Source organism: Silene latifolia, chromosome 3 (genome assembly GCF_048544455.1).
Source record: "Silene latifolia isolate original U9 population chromosome 3, ASM4854445v1, whole genome shotgun sequence".
Taxonomy (NCBI): Eukaryota; Viridiplantae; Streptophyta; class Magnoliopsida; order Caryophyllales; family Caryophyllaceae; genus Silene; species Silene latifolia.
In genome coordinates, this window is record NC_133528.1 from 7,562,249 (window position 1) to 7,585,287 (window position 23,039).

The window sequence follows — 23,039 nt, forward strand, 5'->3', positions numbered from 1 at the left end:
TATTTATACTAAAATTAATATTTTTAAGAAAAAAATTATAATATTATACTCCCTCTGTCCCGGTAATTTGTTGTCCTATTCCATTTTGGGGTGTCTCATTCAATTACATTTGGTCTCCCTTGTGACGGGTTACCATTTGTGGCGGATATTTTGTGAGTAAAAATGGTAACAAAATGGGTTAGTGGAGAAAGGGGACCACATGAATAGTGTTGCAGAGAGAGAAAAAGTGGGTACTTTATGAGGTAAAATGGTATCCGTCACTCAAGAGTGACGGATATGTGCTGTCACAAACAAGAATTTGTGATTCAATTATTGTCCTTTCTATTTTAAGAATGAACTTGATGAACAATTTGATCATTCACACTCAATTTGGTCCGCTTGTCATTTTATAATTGGCCACTCCTCTTTCCTTGGTCTTTGTGCCAAAACCAAAGGACAATAATTGACCGGGATAGAGGGAGGAGTATATGAATAATCATAAATTATAATAATGAAAAAATAGTAATTTTTTACTAATAATATTCTTAATAACAATAATAAATAATAATGTCAATATTAATAATGATATTAGTAAAAATAATTGTTTCGAATAAAAACACTCAAGTAAGCGTTGCTCGAATCCGGGTCGGGTCAACGCGCTCCTCTCAGACGATGGCACCTCGAACCTATGCTTGCTCTCTCCTGAAGGATCTTTCACGCGTAACAAATAGGGCCTCAGAGGGTTCGCAATAGGTCCTTCTACGATGCCTTACTGCATCTTGTTGGATAGTTGGGACCTTGCTTGAAGCTAAGGTTTCCGTGCCCTCTCATAGTAGCTCGAGTAGTCTTACTTCTAGAGAGAGGAAGTTGTTGGTGAGAAGTATTTTACCATTGATGGGTGAATAATGAGGTATTTATAGATTTCTATGTGTACCTCAAATGATGGCTGGCAAGCATAGTTACCATATTCGCTATGAATACGCCTTATCGATTCGCGATTCGCTTATAGAAAATGTGTTATATGTATTTTCAGTACTCAGTTGATAGAATTCGCTTTTAACAATTCGTGATTCGTAGAGTATCAAGCGAATCCGTAACCATGTTGGCAAGCGTGTTTACTTGTATGACCCCGTATTGGCTACTGGGTCAAGTCGGTTGGGCGTGCCCCATCAATAATATTAATAATAAATGTTATTAATTTTAATAATAATAATGTAACACCCGCGAATTTTCCATTTTGACATTTATAATTTAATTTACCATTCTATGGTCTTATTTATATTTTAAATTATTTAATTTAATTAATTTCATTATTAAACATGATTTTTATAAATATTATATTTTTAAAGCTTAAGTTATACAAAATAAATATTTTGGTCGGATAATAATGATAATAATAATAATATTCTCCGTCTTGAGTTGTAGTGGGCTTGAGACGTAAATTCATGTGTATATCGACTCAATTTTGCTTATTGGGCCTAGTATGACCAATGGACTCACCTACTACTCCTTCCTCCTCATCAAAATAATGAGGGAAACCCTAACCCCTCCTCCTTCCTCACAATTTCAGCAACACCACCACAAACACAAACACCATTTTCATACTCTCCTCTTACAAATCTTCAAAACACCATAACTTGCTCAATTCTTATCCGATTCAAGTGATTTTCGCGTCTATCTCTTCCTCTCATCGCCCTCCATCTTTCTAGGTAAGAAAAGATCCGACTTTCCTCCTTATTTAGGGTTGTCGACCCATATTACACATGGTACCCTTTTTCTAATTTTGTTAAGCGATATTCTCGTGAATATAGTTGCCTGCTATATTGGTTTATTTGTTATTTGCTTAGTCAATAGATTTACCATATATGTGCCTAATTCTTAGGTGTTGGTTTTCCCAATATTGTATTATATATTCTCTGCCAAACTAATGAATAAAGCACACAATTTCCGTCTTCTTCCTCTGTACTCTACTCTTTCCTTTTCCTTAACATAAATCATCATGGTATCAGAGCCAGACAAATTCTTCTCAAATCTAAAACCATTTTTTTTCTTTTTCTTATTTTTTCGACATGCCTGACACAGGTGTCGACCAACTTTCTCAAACTGAGCAACATCTAATTGTTTCTACAGAATTTAAAATTCGTGACGATTCTACTTCCCCTGATGTCACTAATGTGGCGACTTTCCTCCTTATTTAGGGTTGTCGACCCATATTACACATGGTACCCTTTTTCTAATTTTGATTCTTAGTCTTATTTTGTGTTTTCTCATGTCTAGGAGAAAGATTAGTTAACCCGGAAGTGGATTCTTGAAAGGTAGATGAGTATATTGTGGATTTAAGTGCAAAAAGGTAACGGTGATGGGTTACTCGACATTATGTCAAATTTGTGTGTTTATATGTTGTAGTTTGTTCATATGTATGTTAAAGTTTGAATCTTTCTTGTTTCACATGTTTGTTGTTGAATGAGTTTGTATGAGAAACCATCTCATGGTTAGTTGAAGGAATTTCCAATCCTTTGGGTTACATGAATGTTTATATGGATGAATTAGTAAAGAAACCGTCTTATTCATGCTTAATAATTGTGTTTAATTATGTCACGAATTTGTTGGTTTGGAATTATTTGAATTTGAATCGAATCTTGTGTTTTAAATCCCTCTTTTATGCTTTGATTTCACCCTTAATACTTGTATAAAGTTGGTTGGGTAATATATGGTGCAATTGAGATGGTAATGGCTTGATAAAAAAATGATTTGGGGATGAAGGTGAAGTGGTTGTGTCGCGCAAATCAGCATCTCGGCGCAGGCTGCGCACCTCGGCGCAGGCTGCGCACACAGCCTGGACCAATTTGAATCGAGTGCGTGCCATGTTTCCGATTAGAGGTTACTCGACCTTTGGATACGAGTGCGTGCCATGTTTCGAGTCTTGGATACGATTTGGTATCGTTTGTCGAATCGGGTGTCGCCCATCCCGAGAGTCTGGATCCAGGTTTAGACTAGGACCGTATTATGATCGTCGTCCTACCAAGAGGTTGGAGTCTAGGGGTCTGTCTTGTTTGAGTCAAAGCCTTTGTAAATGTCTTGCTGATTACGGTCATTGGCGTGTTCTTATATACGAGAGTGCACGTCTTCTATGATTGTTTGTGAGAGTCTTGGTCTTATCGGATACTAGTGGTGAGATGCAAGCCCCTAGTTGCGATATGATCGCCGGGATTGATGTTCCCATCCGTTCTTATGGTGAGATGCAAGCCATAAGTATGAATGTGACATTAGTAGCCACGTCCCGTGCTATGGTTGTTAAGAGGTTTTCAAGTAATGACTATTGGTTTCCATCCATGTATTTTCTATTCAATTGATCCGTTGTTTACCTTCTTCATATGATTCGATGTCTAATCTCATATCCATGTTTTGGGTTACCTTGAATGCATGTTTAATATAATGTACCATGCCTATCTCATTAAGAATGCAATGTGCCTATCTCATTATGATTATCGTTTATATTCCCTTGTTCATATTATTCAAGTATGATGCATGATCAATATGTTTAATTAAGTTCTTGCTTATGTGCATTTTGACATATTGTGGCTGGGAGAACCCTGAGTTACTCCCCACTGACTGTGGCGTTCATGTTTACATGAATGACAGGTTTGTGATGCAGATTATGGGGAAGACGTGTGAGCTAGCGAGAACGTTGAACCTTGGACCTTAGTTATAGTTTGCCTAGACTCGCTTATAGTTAGACTTGTGTTTATTCGTGGGATATCTTTTCCCCAACGCACTCCGTTTTTAATTGTAAAACTTATTCATCTTACTTTTCATTTTCGTTTGATCACTTATGGTGGATTTCACACTTTAAACTTTAAAGGTTTTAAAAATCCCTTATCTTTCCGCTTAGATTTAATAGTTCTTTTGATGCCTCATCGAGGGGTGTCACAAATAATACCAATAATTATAACAACAACAACAACAATACTACTACTACTAATAATAATAACAATAATAATAATAAATAATAAATAATATTATTATTAACATTAATAACATTATTATTCATTTTAACAACAACAACAATATTATTCATTTTAATAATAATATTCATAATAATAATAATAATAAATAAATTGTTAATAACATTATTATTAACACTAATATTAAATATAATAATAATAATAATAATAATAATATTAATAATAATAATAATAATAATAATAATAATAATAAAGAATAATATTAAAAAAAATTGTATTATTGATAACAAAATTAATAATAACTATTAAATTTAAGATGAGTAAGGCTGAAATGAGCTGAACTTAATGGAGTGAATCGACGAATGGAGTGAGTGAAATGAATCGAATCGAATGGGATCGAATCAATCGAATGAATCGAATGGAGTGAATCAATCGAATCGAAAGTGAATCAATCAAGTAGGTGAAAATAAGCCAGAAAGAACAGGGCCTAAGTTTCACCAAAGGTGAAATTCAACCCCATTTTCATAATTTTCACCAAATTCTTATATTAATATCACTTTTAATACAATTTATCAAATATAAAATATATTTTTTATAATTTTAGAACTTTTATATTTATATTAAATATTGAGAATTATTTTATTTTGAATTTTATAATATATAGACAATTTATTATATATGTATGAATGTTATATAAATTATAAATAATTTACTAAATATGTATGTAAAAGTGTTCTTCAATGATTAATAAATTATGTAAAAATTCGTAAAGTTGTAATTAGTAATTTTTAGTTATTTAATAAATTATTTAATACCAATATAAATTGTTTTTAATTAAAATTCTTGTGTAAATTTAAAAAATGGGGTTGAATTTCACTTTTGATGAAACTTAAGGGGCTTGATTGCTCCAAATAAAAGTTTTGGGGCCTAATTTCACAATTGATCAGAGTTAAGGGGCCTAATTACCACTTTCGCGATTGAACTAGCGATTCAAAATTAGTTTTATTAATTAATAATTTAGCATGCATATTAGTAGTGGGTTTGTTGATGATACCACGTTTTTTATGTTGCTTAGTGTTGTTATAGGTTGTTAGCTAATTAGTAGTGGTCAAAGCACGAATCCATGAAATCCTAAATTAGTTCCTTAAGTATTGTTAGCTAATTAGTAGTGGTCAAAGCATGAATCCATGAAATCCGAATGCTCTCTGGTCAAGGGTTCTCCATCACAAGTATTGTCATGGGAGGAACGATATGGAAATGTTTACCGCTAAACATTCAAGTTCGATTGTGAGGAGAGGTATTGTGGAAGCTGCTGAAATACTGAAACACGGGCAGAACTCATCGATTGGAAATGACAGCGCAACACCATTTTGGCGACATAGATGGGCAACGAGCACCCCGTTAGAGGAATTTGTTGCCACTGATTTGCCAGAGCAGATCAGCGACTCCACGGTTGAGGAAACGTGAGATGATAATACAGGTTAGAAATGAGAATTGTTTGCTTAGTATCTTCCTTGTGAAATATTACAAACCATCGCATCTTATGAAGTTGTGTGCGAGGCTGACAAAGACAATGTTTTTTACTGGTCACAAACGTCATCAGGCCAGTTCTCGATGAAATTCTCTATCAGACTGATTCGAAATGAGCCGGCTGTTGAAGCTGCAAGCTTTTGGAAACTTCCTTGGAAAACATGGGTACTGTTTAGGTAAAAATTTACCGAATAATTAATCTTAAGTTTGTGAGCCAAAGTAATCGGTCTATAACTAAGAATGAATCGAAGAATGATAATGCGAAGGAATGCGAGATGCAACGAAAAGAAATATTGACACAAGGAATTTTGGTAACGCCGAAAACCCGATGTGGGAACAACCGCGGGGGGAGTCGGAATCCCGCCAAATATTCACTATAATCGAGCAAGTAAAGAGATACAGTATAATTTGCTAATAAAGACGGAGTGTGGCTGCGAGATTTAAGAGCAATTGGGGTAAGTTGGATGATGATGAGATGGTCCTTTTGGTTTGTCTATCCCCATTGATTATCAATTGATCGATGGTAAGCCTCAAAATTGTTTCAAATTTTAATCAATAGTATGCATATTTATCTTCTATTCAATAAAAGTCTCTCTTTTGGTGAGAATCGTTTTTCCGTCCCTTATTTCGAGGTTTTTCCATTTATTCATGGGGTTAGTTTTATCAGTAATATAGTCAAGAGTAATTCGTTGATGGTTTGCAGCGTGTTCTTTCAAAGGGTAAAAGTGATTTGTCAACGATCTTTGGAACCAGTCAAAGATAAATTTTATCTCACAAATCAAACGAAGGATCCCCTCAAAAGCTACATGAAGATAGCGATAATAGGACGAGTCGAATTGTCATATGCTGTTTTGAGATCCCTAGTTTATAAGAAAATTATTTTTCTTTGGTTTCCATTAGATTTGTTTTCGATTATACTTATTCTTTATTTTCGATTATACTTATTCTTTGTAAATGTCGTATGGCGTTCTATTAATAAATTGTTTTTTTCTCTAAAAAAAATTCAAAAAGGCATAAGTCAAGTATATAGACAACTAGACATGAATCATAATATTCTGATTGACTAAGAGCAACGTATATATAAGATGCTCTAGTGGTTGAGTGGTTTCTTTCTGCACTATATGTATGGAATTTGAATACATTAGTGGAAATCATGGATTCCAAAATCAATAATTTACTTTGTTTATGGTATGGAATATATAGTTGTTGAATAATATGTGATAAGATAAATATATCTCTAATAATAATCAATTAGTATAATGTCTGTATGTTGCATGGATTTTAAAATATTTGACTAGATGTATAGTGAATGAAGATGTTTTTGCCTTTATGGTGTAAACAGGACTACATGAAAATTTTAATGTTAACATATCATTAACAATTATTATTGCTTAAACTTGTGATTTTCGTAGCTAAATTAATTGATATTTGGATGATATATTTTTTTTCCCTTTTAATAGTAATTTTGAAATATTTAATTGGTAAAACAAAACAATACGTTTTTGGTAATAAATTTAATTTGTGCTCTTTTCATCTTGAAATTATTATTGTTACTCTTTCCTTTTAACCCTTTTTTATTGTTATATCAGTCATCGATACATCTTTAAAAGTTTGTCCTATAATCTCTCTTATTCTAAAGAGTGTTCTTACCCTCACTCACTTTTCTTTTCTTGGCCCATACTTAAAGGGTTATGGTTTACTTGTATCCAACATCGCATTTCTCTCTTACTTGGTGGGGTATACTCCCACATAATGTTATCCACTCCTTCCGGAGTTTTGCTTATTCCACTTTCCGGCCTGTGGCATGTGTCACCAAACCATCATTCGACGAGCACTGTCCACATCGCTTCACAATGTATAGTGCTCTTGTTAGCACCCGCTTACGTTCTACTCCTTTAATTTGACCTCCAGCCTAGACTATTTCAAAACCTCAGTCACTCCAACTCGTCTTGATTTACTTTAATATGTTCCTCTTAATCATTTGGTTGCTTTGTACTTTTTCCATCATGTTCAATAATTATCTACTTCTTTATTTAGGTGTATTAATCAATCAAAGCGTTTTGCTTGTGACGGATTGTAGCCCTATCACAATATGCAAGTGGGAGGGCAAGTGGAGCGCTCCATATTCGTCCCACTTGCCTTCCCAGTAGCATTTGTGTGAGAGGGTCACTATCCGTCACAAGCTTGTGACGGATAGTGTCCGTCACAAATGAGAAATTGTCTTAATCATGAGTTATCTAATTCCATTTTTGGCATATTTGTGTGGGTCTCTTCGTGTGCAAGTGGGAGATGTGTGATTTGTGTGGTCCAAAAGTATTCTCACATATTTCCTTAATTTTTGTGCTAAAAACAATAAATAACTATTGATCGAGACGGAGAGAGTATATAATATCATTTTTCACAAATTCTCATTTGTAACGAACAAAATCCGTCACAAGTTTATGACATGAGACAAAGGAGCAAGTGGGAAGGCAAGTCGGAGAAGGTTGTGAGGTCATAAGCTTGTGACCATCACAAGCAAGACGCTCTGATCATTTTGGGTACCTTCAACGAAATCATTTTAAATTTTTTTGTAATTAATTATTTTTATGAACTAAAACCATTATATTACTCATGCACTTGATTTTTTTTAATAATTCTAATTTAAAAAACAATTAGTCTCATTATAGACAGATATATCCGTCTAAAGTGAAATACGGGTCAAATATGTTTAAAGTAATGCCGTTTTTGAAACCCACTATGCAACTTAGTGCTTGTCTTATGCTTAAAGTTGGCGGATATTTGACCGCCTAGACGAATATCTTCCGTGTATAATGAGAAATCTATATATAATAATAAAAAGGCAAACTAGTCACCTATCCTTATGCCACATCAACATTTTCAATTATCTACACAACATTCCTCCACATCACCAAGTCATTTATTATTAATTAGAGACAAAAAAAATTAATAAAGGAAAAAAAAACAAAGCACTAAATAAAACCATAATTTTAGGCTATAACAGTGTTTGTTATTTAAAAATTAAATAAAAAATTAAAGGTTTAAATAATCTGTAGAACTAAATACAGAATCGAACATCACAAACATTAAAACTTATCTCTTAACTTTAAAGTAAACTAAATATGTAAATAAAAACTAAACATCCAAACATATTCTAATTCTAAATTTTAATTTTAAGATTTTATATTTAAATAAGTTATCTTGCAAAAAAAAAAACAATTGAACATATAAAAAAAATTATTATTTTATTATTACAACATCATATTAATTTAATTGTGCAATATTGTTGTATAATTTTACCTGTTAATTTTAATTAATTGGTTACATACTTACATATAAAAAGAGCTTAAAACAATTGAACATATATAATAATAAAAAGGCAAACTAATTACCTATCTTTATGCCACATCAACATTTTCAATTATCTACACAACACTCTTTCACATCATCAAGTCATTTATTATTAATCAGAGACAAAAAAAATTAATAAAGGAAAAAAACGAAGCACTAAATAACACCATAATTTTAGGCTATAACAGTGTTTGTTATTAAAAATAAAATAAAAAAGTAAAGGTTTAAACAATCTGTAGAACTAAATACAGACTCGAACATCACAAACATTAAAATTTATCTTTTTAACTTTAAAGTAAACTAAATACTTAAATAAAAACTAAACATCCAAGCAAATTCTAAATTTTAATTTTAAGATTTTATATTAAAACAAGTTATCTTGCAAAAAAATAATTGAACATATAAAAAGTTTTTATTATTTAATTGTTACAACATCACATTAATTTATTTGTGCAATATTGTTGTATAATTTTACCCGTTAGTTTCAATGAATTGGTTACATATAAAAACAGCTTAAAAATAAATAAAAGAACATAGTTTTTTCATATAACGTAGTAAATTAAAATACCATAGCACAAGGATAACATAAAGAGCATCAATGATACTCTTCTAAAACCACCTTATCCTATGAATCAACAAAAATTATATTGCTATGAAAAAAAAAAACAAATTAATACAAAAAAAATCCTGACTCACGATAAGTGAAGTTCACGTGAAACTTGCATGGTTACTAATGAAAATTTATGAGAAATAAATTAAAGTAAAAATATAGTCCAACGGTAAAAAATATCGTCTATTTAATTAACGCGGTTAATTTTATATCACAATTCTCAATGTCCAATTAATTAGTTCCACATTACATTCATGTGGTATGACGTCTACTTACCATGTTACTCATATAATATCTTAATTTTTATAAAAATATATATTAAAATATTGTTATGCTTCTCATAAAACTACATGAATTAAAATTAAGATGAAAAACTTTTGTGTGTCAATGTTAGCAATAAAAATATCAACATGTTTCATACTAATGACTAATGAGGTTACACTTATGCATAACCTGAAACAATTAATCTTAAACGCACCCGTAATTTTCACGGGTAGAAAAAATAGTGTTGAGTAATAAGGAATAGAATTAGATGTCCACCTTTTCATTCTGTACCGTATAAAAATAGGGTCAAGATTTATAGAACACACCAAAATGACAATAAAAATCATAAATCTTATTCTAAAATATCAAAAGTGTACAATATTCCGTGCACTGCACGGGTACAAAAACTAGTTGTGTTTAAAAAATTACTTATGCCACGAACCGCGCCAAATGTCACGATTTCAGAATAACATGTCACGTGAATGCACAAGTTAGGACATGAACATGTCACGTGAATCACGCTAGTTTTCTGTATAAATACAAAGAAATTAATCACTTCATTACATAACCAACAAGAAGAAGTTGAAAGCCTAAATAAAATCCTTGTAATTAGTGTTTTATTATCTTAAAGTTTGCAATTTATTGTATTTCTGAAAATGTCTCCTACTTTCCCAATCAACAACTCGAACCCACGACCGTATTCTCGCGATCTCAGGAACCCACCTTGTCAGGTATTACTTCTATTATTATTAAACTTTTACGTACTCTTATTTTTATTTTGGTTCACTCAAAATACGTACAAGGACTAGTGGACTACCTTCACATAGGTCCGTCTTAAAATAATTGGAGAGCCTGTACTCTAATAAAAAATAAAAATAAAAAGGCCCAATAAAGTTGGCAAAATTTGATGATCAAAATCGAAGGCACAGTTCACGCTCGTTGTTGAACAGGATCTTAGACGCCCCCTGCTCCCACATAGAATAAGACCCATAAACCTATCAAAATAAAAATAAAAAACTAATCTCTCCATTTAATTCCATTTTGCAAATTTGTTTTTTGCACGGCTGTTAAGAAGGAGCGGATTAAAAAAACTATTAAAAGTACATAGGGAAATAGAATGGAGAGGTTAATATTGATGGTGGATTAGTATAGGGTATGGATGTCATTTTTTGTAAATATAGATTTTTAATAATGATGGAATGGTTTAGCCAAATAAGGAAATACGTAAAGTGGAGTTGAATGGACGAAAAAAGAGATTAGATGATAGTGCATGTTTCAAATACAATAGCAAAATAGACTCTAAAAACTACCTTCGTCCCATTCCAGTATTTGTTTATTTTTGATTAAACTACCTTTAAAAACGTAAATAATTGATTATGACGGAAAAAGAGTACACTACCCTATGTCATTTTGTGTAGCAAAAATTGATCGTGGTGTTGGATGTTGTATTGTTGTGCAGGATGTGAATGGTGAAGCTAATGTCTCAGCACCAGTGTAGTGTGCATGCTTACACTTTGTACCACCTTTAGATCTGTTGTTTGAATTCCTTCAAGTTCTGTTATTTGTGTGCCTGTGTTTGCGTCCGTGTCCGTTATGTGTCGAACTTATTTTAAGTTATGTTCTTGTGTTTGTAGTCTGTTTTCCTTTTCATCAACTTTGATAATGAATAAAATCTAAAGGCCATTGTTGTTAGTTTGTTACTGCTTTTAATGTCGTGACCGTTTTAGGTTTCTCTTTAGACTAGTTTTAAACCCGTACAATTTTGTTTTAGGTTTCTCTTTAGACTAGTTTTTTAAACCGTGAAATTTCGTTTTAGGTTTCTCTTTAAACTAGTTTCAAACCCGTCTAATACCGTACAAATTGCACAGGTATGTAATTTAAACATTATTATCTTGAAAGTATTATAAATGAATGGTATTTAAGATAAACAAGGTAGAGTTATTATAAAAATTCCGATTTTTTTTTTTCGACAATTGTAAACCGTTATTATATTAAAACGAAAACAAAGCGTTTTACAGGTACAAATTACAGCTATAATCTAACCAGTAGCAAGGCTAACTGACCAGTTGCGATGTAGACGAAGTAGTGTGCTAAAGACACTTTTGAGCAACTATTGACAAAAAAAGAAACGAGAAAAACAAGGAGTATGGAAGAGTGATCTCTCTCAAATTCCTAAACCTATACTCTATACATAAGTGCCGTGGACATGTTCAACACACACACATACATGATTTATGCAATCTAATTTTTGAAAATGATAATGAAAAAAAAAAATAGCGAATAATTAAAATTATTCTCTAGTCCTAATTCGTTACACAAATGACATCTTCGTTCAACTTTGCATTGGTCTTCAATTAACACACTTACAAAAGAAATAAAATCAAGACTTTCGTGAAAAATCGTTAAATTAAATATAACTTAAATTACGTCAATATAATTGATACAAGACTTGAATACCTTATTAGGAAAACTACACTATCACGGAATGTAAAATGAACACATCTATGGCAAACTCTTCCATCATTTTATGTAGCTCAACCATTAGTATTTTAGAACATATAGCACCGGAACTGCAAGGATGCTCGGCAAAACTTCTGCCACCAGTGCGGGGATTAGTTGCGCATGTGCTCGATATGAAAAAAAAATTAGAAAGTAGCTCTCCACAAGCTCTACCCCAAAAACACTCAAATCCAATTAAGGAACTTAATCTCCGTCAAAAATAGGCCATACTAAGTGAATGTGTAGCGTACATGTAAAACTAATTTGTTTTAAGTTTTGCCACGAGACAAGGATGAACCTCTCCATTACTTCTAATACGTTTATTCGCTTAAAATAATCTATAATCCGTTTAAAAAAAATCAAGAGGGGAGGCAATGGAGACCGGAGAGGATCCAAATTGCTCCTTAAGGGTAGTCTCATGTTGCGCTTATGTACTCTATTATACCTGGAAAATGGGTGATCAAATGCGGGACATACGTCGGACCCAATAAAAATACCGGCCCATGAACAGATTTACAAGGTGAAGCAGAAAAGAAGAGACGTGTGATGCATTCAAACATCAAAACTCAACACAATTATACAAAATTCTTAAATGCACCGCACAGCTCCGGAGATAGAAAGGCACATTAAGAAGCAAGTTGAGCAATTTTTGAAACCGAAAGTAAAATGACAACCTTGAGAGACCAATCCAAAGGAAACTTGAAACCATTAAATCGAAAAGTAGCCAAGACCAACCCACCACCACGTGTGAGGGCACATACACGACTTATTTGAAGATAATTGGAGAACAAACTTGAATGAGATAATTGGATACATACAATAAAATCAGTCCAATGTTATACTCCGTATATCTTAATTAATAGCCTAGTGGTAGAACGAATGGTGCCATACTAAAAAACACACCCCATTGCATAACGGTAGCTCAAAGCCATTTATAATATCACCAATTGAAATACATGGGCTAACATAGTCAATTCAGTTCCTTGATGTCATGTCCACATAAAGGAAATTCACGGTGAGGGAAGGCGCAAAGTTGCCAATTTGTGCAGTGACTTAAACCGAGCGAAATGACATCTTAACGATCATCAACAACAAAAACTAAAAAAGGAAAGGAAGAAAGGCCTCACACAACTTAACAAGGCAGGCGGTGTTTTAAAAAGATTTTGAGATTCAAAGTGGAAAAGAAACCAAAAAAATAGAGTTGTGTACAAAAATGCCACTTTGCATACAGACCGGTGTACACCAAACTTGGACAAATACGGGTTCCATTATCCCTCATTCTGTTAACGTATGTGACAAACCCGCTTATAACAAACACTGCTCATTCATACATGTAACAAAACAGCACAACTCGCATAATAGCACATTAACACCCCACTGTACGAGCACAAACGAAACAAATTACCAAGTCAAACAATAATTTAAGGGCATACTAGCCTTCCACTAAAATGATTAATCAAACACGAAAAAAGTATAGCTAGAAGCTGGGAATATTACCAACGATACTAGTAGCTATGTTCACAAATACTAGATGAAGCCCATGTGGCTTTAATTCGTTCATAACAAACTAGCTAGTCTAGCTTTAACAACCAAGAGCATTGCATTGAAAGGTAGCCATAATGCAAAAGCACATGAATTCATCAAACCAGAGTTCACATTGTCGTAATTCACGTAATCAGCAGATGCACTACAATCATCAGCGCCCAACAAGCTTTTCATACACCTGAACCAAACATACATTCACTATATTCAATTCATCATTCAAATCAATATAGAAGATCGTATAAAAGTAGCCAAAGATGACACCAAACCTGAAACAACATGACAGGAAGTTCCATACAGAAACAGTAAGACAAACTGATTCATCTCTGAACATGTAAACCATAAAACAGGCTACCACACAGCTCACAGTCAATAAAAAAGGCTACGAGTTTGTATTTGTACGACAGAGTAAGAAGAATCATTGTGCTTTGCTAGTATGAATTCCTATTCCTGTTCTTTTTTCGTTAGCTAGTATGAATTTTTTTTAATCACGCACTGCATAATAATAATAAAAAAACAGTTATTTAATACTGCCACAGTGACACCACACTGAACGGCAAGTCCCTTGTGAGCCGGTCTCCTGCAATTTTAGTGTGAGATAAGCCCATTTAACTGAGAAACTCGCCCATCTAGCCCACTAACCCTTAAAAAAGGTGAAACCGCCTAAATAGGTGAGTGGGTCTCATGATGATGAGACTGCCTTAGATGAGAAATTGAGCACACTAAACTGCAATATTTCATTAAATGTTGTACAAAACATTTATTGCATATAAGGAAAAAAATTCACATGATCTCTGCAAAAATGAACCAAAGGATGACAATAGTAAGCAAACCAGTACATGAGTCTATCACATCATAACGCAAATGAAACATTAGAGCAACAAAGAAGCATCTCAGATCCACCACCAAAGCCAGACAGAAACAATCCACTATCTACAAACAGCAGAGAGGGCATGGCGCAAATGAAACATTAGCGCAACAAAGAAGTATCTCAATCTACCACCAAAGCCAAATAGAAATGATACACTATCTACAAACACCAGAGAGATCAAAGTAAAGCTGAGACATAAATGAGGTATGCAACCCAAACTCCCAAAGACAAGAACATGTCATAATTAAGCTGTGGTTTGTCTTTCTGATATGTCACGGTAGACTAGACCATAAAAATAAAAGATGCTGCTAGCTGCCTATCAACCTCCAAATGAACACGTCAAATTGCTTAATCACTACACAAAAGCACATTGTCAAGTAAAATGGTTGGTGAAAGACCTACATGAAACTCATTACAAGACCCTCCAGCTAAAGCTGATGGCATAGTTACATACTCTTCTATCCCGTCCCAATCATTTGTTTACTTTTGACTTTTGAGTAAACAAACCTCACATAGAATAATCATTTGTTTACTTTTGATTAAAATACCCCTCATACAGAATAAATAAGGTAAACAAATGATTGGGCTGGAGAGAATATGTTTAGGATAGGCTACCCGCTAAATAGGAATGAGAAAAGCTACCTTCACACTTGACTACCCCCGGCAACTGGTTGAATCAAACCCCAGAAACCTTGTGAAAAAATTTCGACATAGAACATTACATAAGGGAAAGATAGCACCCAATCTAAACTCAATAAGAAAAGCACATCATCACACGAAAGCAAAGGTGAATCAGATACATATGGGGAATGCACCAACAACCATAGCACAGACAACATCAAACACAACTAATGAATGTAATAGCGCTGAGGAAGAATATAAAATCTACTGGTATGAAATCAAAAGTATACCAAATGCAGTATATTGATTATTATATTCTTAAAAAAGCACCAGAACAAACATAATATCACACTAAAAAATATATTAGGTTTGCTTCACACATTATAACATAAACATATACCGACTTACATATACAGCAGATGATGGCAATAAAAGGAATGCAATGGATAAACATATACTGCCAATCTGCCATTGTCCAAAAATGACAGAAATGAGGCAATCTTCCGCATTCAACGTCAATTACCATAAGATACAAATATAATAAACGCTTGCAATCACGTTCAAAAAAGAATTTCACCAATATGGGACTATAGGTTCCAATATTTGAGGATTGGCCTACTGATCCCAAAGTTTCCAGCTATCCACGCAAATAAAAAAAGATAAAATGTGTAGAGGATGAAACAAATTCAACAAGTTCCATTAAACTCTACTATGTTGAGATACAGTTCAAACAGTCTTATTCAAACAATGAAACATAGCATATGGGGCTACGGGGTTTCAAAAACAGCAAGAGAACACAGAAGCAGTAGAGGTGCGACCAACACAGCATTCAGGCAATCAGATATTAGCAAAGTATCCCCTGCTCAAATATAACTCAGGAAGCATCTTAGAAGAATAGCCATAGAGGTAACAAAAAAGAACTACCACACTTTGAAGATGCAGCAAGCAAAACATTCATAATGCCTGAAGAATACTCACATACATAGCAAACAAGAAGATTGCAGACACTTAATAGAGCAAACAAGAAGTCTGAAGATCAGATCATCGAACAAACAAGAAGTCTAAAGCTTAGAAAGGACTTTAAGTCATATACCTCAGTAGTACGGGGGAGGATTAGGATACCCTCCGGCACCGGCAGGAGGAACCCGGGGTGCTGGAGATGCCCCAGTATGCTGATATGGCTGACTTGGGTACCCACCAGAAGACATACCATAATGGCCACCATCTGAATACCCACCACCGGATGGCATTCCACCAGAATTTGGTGCCATACCACCATACCCACCACGTCCAGCTCCTCCACTGCCTACACCTCCTGCCGCACTTCCTGAACCACCATATCCTCCATACCCACCCGAATTTGGCCCACTTCCATAATAGGATCCACCACCATACCCTCCACCACTTCCATACCCAGCATTTCCACCATACCCGCCTGGCCCTTGCCCTCCTACTGATGAATTATATGATGGATTCATCGGATTGCTTGGCTGTTGTCCAGTCCCTACTCCAACAAAAATCAATGCAATTCACAAATCAGCACAATATACAAACCTTTACATATCAAAAACATTTCAAATCATACACCCTTAAATAAAGAACATGGTTCACATGAATCCTACCAATCCACAAAAGTTATCTAAAAATCAAACAAAAATAAGTTAAATCCAACAATTCCCCGAGAGAATGCATACTAACAAACAGCACATTACAGCGTTACGTATACTAACACATCACATTACTGCAGAGGGATTTAAACAAACACAGATACTCGAATTCAAACACAATAAAAAGCCGAATTCAATCGATTCAATCACACCAATCCTCAAAGTTACCTAAACATCTACTAAGGCCCAAATCTATTAGAATTCAGTTCAATTCAGTTAAGAACACGGCCTATCATATCAAATTACCGCAAAGGGATCTCAATTAACACATCTAATCGAACTCAAACCCGATAAAAAAACATTAAAATCTATACCAAGGTCATTAAAACCATTACCAGAAAATCCACTATACGACGAATACCCACCAGGTCCCCCAGGACCCGAGTAACCCCCACCACCAGGCCCCCCGGCCCCACCAGAACTCGGCGGTGCCATCCCCATACCCATCCCCATCCCTTCACCACCACCAGGTGGTTTTCCCTTTTTACCCTCACTAGCCAACTTACAAACAAGCTGTCTCCCATCAACAACCTTCATCGGTTCAATCAACGCCGCCTGCGCCGCCTCAACCGTCTTATAGACAAACAAAGCAAACCCTTTCGACTTCCCAGTCGCCTTATCAAACCCTAATGGCCCTTCCTCTATTTCCCCAAAACTCGAAAACACACTCAACAACCTCTCCGCTCCCATCTCTTGTGGCACATTCCCTACATATATCTTCCTCAAACTCGTATCGCCGCCGCCGCCACCACCTCCGACACCACCTCCACCACCGCCTAATCCGGCGGACGCAAGCGCCGCAACCGCCATTCGACCGTCAATCAACTTACTAGGCTGTTTCAACGCCATCACCGCACCGTCTACATGTCGGTACGTAACAAATCCGTATCCCTTCGATTTTCCCGTCGATTTGTCAAGAATTACGACAGCTTCATCGAGAACACCGTACGCTGCGAACACGGCGGATAGAGAATCCGAGGTTGTCTCCCAACCTAAACCTCGTATGAACAATTTCCGTAAGGTGACGTCACGGTCGGCGATGGCGCGAACGGCGGCAAGGATATCGGCGTGAGTTGCGGCGGCGGCGGATAGGATGTCGCGGAGTTGATCGATTGTGAATGGTTCTAGGATTTTACGGGTGTCGGATTGGGTTAAGGTTTGTGTCGGGTCGATGGAACCGGGTTCGGATCCGGTGGTTGTGATGGTGGATAATCCGTTTTCGTCGAGTTTGCGCTTCTTGATTGGATCTATGGAGTGAGGATCCATAATTTTAAGAATTGGGGATTTAGGGTTTTAGTTGGGTGTGTAGAACCCTAATTTTGAGGGATTGAGGTGATTTTTCGAGGGAAAAGAGAGGGAGTGGATAGTGTGCTGAATCGGCTATGAAGGTGAGTGGAGGATAGTAGGAGCAATATGTAAGAGGGATTGGGCTTTGAAATACTCGGGTTTTTTGTTGTTTTTTTTTTTGGAAATTTAATTGGATATAATTTTGGATCGAGTCGGATAGAAAATGATGGGCCTAATCCGGCCCAACAAAATGAGTCGGGTTTTTAAGGGCCGGATCATGCGTTTTTGGGGCTAGTTAAAGGATCAAACTCGGAATTTTTTTGAGTTGGGTGGGGGGCTCGGGGCGATGAGTTTAGGTCATGTGATCAGCTCTAATATTTGGTAATCAACCGTGGAACATAACATAACGAATTATTGATGAGATATCTTCTCGGGGTAAAAGGTCAACTTATACATTTTCCTAATCTGCTAATATAATAATGGGGTGTTTGGTAAACCGTAGATTGGTGAATTTTTCTGCAAATTCAAGCCTTTTAGCATATTTGACTCACCAATCTACTAATTTACGTGTTTGGTAATTGACATATTGAAACATTAGATTGAGTTTCAATCTACTGTTTTCCAATATGTTGCTCCACCCAGCATATTCACATTAGTAGATTGGAAAAATTGAATCTGTCAACCATTTATATATATGCCTTGTTTGGTAAAGAACAGATTAATATTAGCAGAAGCAGATTTAGAAAGCAGATTTGACTAGCATAATGATTTAGCGGGTTTGACTAGCAGATTTATTTAGCAGAATTGTTTTAGAGGTGTTTGGTAATTGACCGTTTTAGATTAGCAGATTGTTTAGATCCTTTGTAAAATGACAAATAAGGATATGAATAAATTATTTATTAAATATATAAAAGAAAGGTTAGTATTTTGTAAGAGGGTAAATAAGAGAATTTTTTTTCTTTCTAATTCGCTAACCCAATATGCTGGTAGGAGCAGCGTATTGTAAAATAGCATATTGGACCCCAATATGCTATTTTAATATGTCATTAACCAAAAGCTCTAAATAGCATATTCGTAAGTCAAACATGTTAAACTTCTCCAATATGCTGAAATTTGGCCAATATGTCAATTCAATCTGTTATTTATAATTTACTTGACCAATCTGCTTCTACTATTATTAATCTACTGAGTACCAAACAGGGCCAACGTTGGGGAGCAACATATTGTGAGGTACTTTAGTAGATTGTATACTCCAATTGACTAATTTAAAATGTTGTGTACAAACACTCTAAACAATATACTTTTAAGTGGTCTTCGAGGCGTCAAAAGTAAATGTTACCTTTAGGCTGGATTGAAAGGGGTATTGATTAGTAAAATACTAGTTTGAATGCTCGTGCGTTGCAACGGGGTAATTAACTTATTTATAATGCAAAAAAAAGGTTATAAGAGTTTAATGTTTACATTTATGTCTAAAAAAAATAAAAGATTAATATATACGTGGGTTAACTCTTATTTATAATCACATAATCACCCCACCTTATACTAATCTTTCGATGTGGGACAATTCTACTATTTATAAGTAATATATTCACCAAACTTGGATTATTTTTTTGATGTGGGACAATTCTACTATTTATAAGTAATATATTCATCAAACCTGCATTGTTTTTCAATGTGGGACAAACAACATACTTAGAATTACACCATCTTTTTTGCACTTAGTTCGACATCCAGCCAGATCTCGAATACCGAATACGGACAATTGCTACTCATTATATCTAATAGTTATATTTAAATTTAATAATATGATCAAGTACTCTCCATTAATATTTGTACTGTTACGAAATATCTAGAGATATTATATGGATGTCCATATATTACCGTATCTTTAGGATATATTCTATTACCATATTATGGATATACTCTTATACTATATATACCCTTCATATGAATAAAGCTGAATACCTTTTCTGCTCTCTCTATTCTCTCACAACTCTCTTTTATTCACAATACGTTATCAGCACGAGTCTCTAACCCTAATTTTATTTTATTTTCGAATACCGCATAACCTATTACGCAGGTACGTTTTCTCTAATCTATTACAATACACAGGTATCAATCAATTTGTCACGTTGACATTTTCCATATACAAAGTACAAACAACATGCAAACACATGACCTTAGTTCTTAGTTGTTACCCATTATGTCGGCCATGTATGTTATAAATTAACAACAATCCATGCATGACGTATGTTTATTTTTCGTTATTTTGTTTGTATACTGTATTTCGTTAATCGCATTATAATTAACTTGTCTTATTTTCTTGATAGTTAATCATGTCGAATTTGTCCAAACTTGATTTTGCGGCCTTGGATATCTCTGGAAGTAATTATTCTGAATGGGTGTTAGATGCCGAGATGTATCTTAAGTCTTATGCCCTTGGTGATGCTATTAAAGATGGGAATACAGCATCCGAACAAAATAAGGCCAAGGCCCTAATTTTTCTCCGCCGTCACCTCCATGAGGGACTCAAATATGAATATTGATTTGTGAAAGATCCTTTGATCTTATGGCAAAATTTGAAAGAAAGGTATGACCATCTTACAACAGTAATTCTTCCTAAAGCAAAATTTGACTGGATTCACCTAAGGCTACAGGATTTCAAATCCGTTATTGATTATAACTCAGCCATGCACAGAATCGCTTCACAGTTAACTTTGTGTGGAAAAAAGATATCTGATGCAGATATGTTGGAAAAAACATATCAGACTTTTCATAGTTCTCAATTGCTGCTTTCACAGCAATATCGTCAGAGAGGATTTAAAAAATACTCTGAACTAGTTTCATGCTTATTGGTGGCTGAGCAAAATAATCAAATCCTGTTAAAAAACCACCAGTCCCGTCCTACTGGCACTGATCCATTCCCAGAAGTGAATGCGGCAGTTTCTGGTCCATTCCATATAGAGAATGCGACAAATAAATATTCGGGTCACACTAGAAGTAGTGGCCCTGGACGTGGACGTGGACGAGGACGAAACAATTTTCGTGGTGGTAGAGGTGGAAGTGGAAAATTTAAAAGATCGTATTCTCACCGAAAGGGGGAATCAAAAGATCGTCCACATGAAAAGATAAAGAAAACTGGTGAAAATCCATGTCACCGTTGTGGTAGTACAGGACATTGGATTAATACTTGTCGTACGCCGCAACATCTTGTTGATCTTTACAAGCAGTCTCAGAAAAATAATAAAGGGAAGAATATTGAAGCAAATTTTTTTCTTTGAGCATGAAAATTTTGAGACAAATTATCTTTGATGGTGATAACAATCTACCTTTCGTATCTGGCAAATTTATGGATTTGGACATCTCAGATTTCATGACCTTTGATCCTAATGGAGAAATTGGCCCTTTGATTGGCGATGAAAGTGTCCCGAAATTGGACTAAATTTATTTGTATTATTACTAAAAGTTATTTGTTTTTCGTCTATTTTACCTATTAATTTGCTTTCGAATAATATCAAGTACGCTTGTTGAGTTTATTTTATGGATATTATTAATATTTTACGACATTATCTTAACAGTTTATTTCCAATTGAATTATTTACACACGTACGTTTTCTCCTCGAAAATCATAACTTGTGTAATATTTTTACGTACCATATGAGTATAGATTTACATACTATACACAGGTCCCCCCACCAAGCCACGTGAATACGTGATTCATGAATTCCAAAGACAGAGATAATTGCATGCGCAGACAATGTATATTTGTGTCTTGTAATAAATTATAAGTTGTTACATATAGATTTACATACTAATTAAAATTTGTCTTATGCTATATTTGGTCTGTACATATTTTTACATACACAAATTTGTCTCGTTTAACTATTTAGTGTTTTCGACATATGAATGTATGAGTTTATTTATTTATTTATTTTTTAACGCATGTATCTTATTACATGTCATTTATTTTATGAAGATTATTATGGGAGCTACACATGGAGATGTATGCCTCGCGGATAGTGCAACTACGCACACAATTCTTAAAAATAAGAAATATTTTACTTGTCTTAAAGAGGAAAAGACAAATGTTTGTACAATTGCTGGTAGTACAGAATTAATTGAAGGCTCAGGAAGAGCTCATATTTTGTTGCCTAATGAAACAAATATTGAAATACAGGAGGCTTTGTACTCTCCTAAGTCAAAAAGAAATTTCTTTGAGTTTTAATGATATCCGTAAAAATGGATTTCATGTTGAGACAGCAAATGAGAATGGGGTTGAATACCTATATATCACACGTTCAAATTTGAACAAGAAAAGTGTGTTGGAAAAACTACAAGCGTTATCTTCTGGCTTGTATTATATGAAAATTTGTGCGATTGAATCTCATGCACTAGTAAACCAAAAGTTTCTGAGATAAAAACAAGTTTATTGTTTGGCATGACCGGTTTGGCCATCCCGGATCATTAATGATGCGAAAAATCATTGAAAATTCACGTGGACATTTATTAGAGAATCAAAAAATTCTTCAAACTAGTGAATTTTCATGCGCCGCTTGTTCACAAGGCAAATTAATTATTAGGCCATCACCTACAAAGATAGGGAATGAATCCCTTACATTTCTGGAAAGGATACAAGGTGATATTTGTGGACCTATACATCCACCAAGTGGACCATTTCGATACTTTATGGTATTAATTGATGCATCAACTAGATGGTCACACGTATCCTTGTTATCAACTCGCAACTTTGGCGTTTGCAAGATTATTAGCTCAATTGATAAGATTAAGAGCTCACTATCCAGATTATCCCATTAAGACTATCCGTTTTGACAAATATTTGGTAAATTTAGTTC

General features: G+C 34.5%; 2 protein-coding genes and 2 long non-coding RNA genes across 6 annotated transcripts; 3 read left to right on the plus strand and 1 right to left on the minus strand.

The window, feature by feature from the left end:
* Positions 1-1,506: 1,506 nt before the first annotated feature.
* LOC141645867 (uncharacterized) lies at positions 1,507-3,784 on the plus strand. Its single transcript, XR_012545189.1, has 3 exons — positions 1,507-1,688; positions 2,257-2,329; positions 3,622-3,784. It is a non-coding gene; the product is annotated as an uncharacterized LOC141645867 (long non-coding RNA).
* Positions 3,785-10,229: 6,445 nt separating this feature from the next.
* On the plus strand, positions 10,230-11,391 carry LOC141645868 (uncharacterized). Its single transcript, XR_012545190.1, has 2 exons — positions 10,230-10,430; positions 11,159-11,391. It is a non-coding gene; the product is annotated as an uncharacterized LOC141645868 (long non-coding RNA).
* A 2,224-nt stretch (positions 11,392-13,615) lies between these two features.
* Positions 13,616-18,342, minus strand: LOC141647003 (UBP1-associated protein 2C-like). 3 transcript variants are annotated; one of them, XR_012545659.1, is made up of 4 exons: positions 17,235-18,342; positions 16,326-16,736; positions 15,254-15,302; positions 13,616-13,921 (listed from the first exon to the last, which is right to left on the minus strand). XR_012545659.1 is itself a non-coding variant. In XM_074455031.1 (3 exons), exons 1-2 carry the CDS (start codon positions 18,163-18,165, stop codon positions 16,327-16,329), a joined length of 1,341 nt encoding a protein of 446 aa, XP_074311132.1. In that variant the 5' UTR covers positions 18,166-18,342; the 3' UTR covers positions 13,616-13,921; position 16,326. The 3 variants fall into 3 exon arrangements, 1 of the variants encoding a protein (XP_074311132.1); XR_012545660.1 differs by lacking the exon at positions 13,616-13,921 and adding an exon at positions 14,534-14,966; XM_074455031.1 differs by lacking the exon at positions 15,254-15,302.
* A 2,534-nt stretch (positions 18,343-20,876) lies between these two features.
* Positions 20,877-21,467, plus strand: LOC141648599 (uncharacterized). Its single transcript, XM_074457327.1, has one exon. It carries the CDS (start codon positions 20,877-20,879, stop codon positions 21,465-21,467), a length of 591 nt encoding a protein of 196 aa, XP_074313428.1.
* Positions 21,468-23,039: the final 1,572 nt, after the last annotated feature.

Bases quoted from the DNA above. Each gene is read 5' to 3' on its own strand.
- LOC141648599 (XM_074457327.1), top strand. From the start codon at position 20,877: ATGCACAGAATCGCTTCACAGTTAACTTTGTGTGGAAAAAAGATATCT.
- LOC141647003 (XM_074455031.1), bottom strand. From the start codon at position 18,165: ATGGATCCTCACTCCATAGATCCAATCAAGAAGCGCAAACTCGACGAA. The intron at 16,737-17,234 runs GTAATGGTTTTA...TTGTTGGAGTAG, and splicing joins GTCGTATAGTGGATTTTCTG to GGACTGGACAACAGCCAAGC.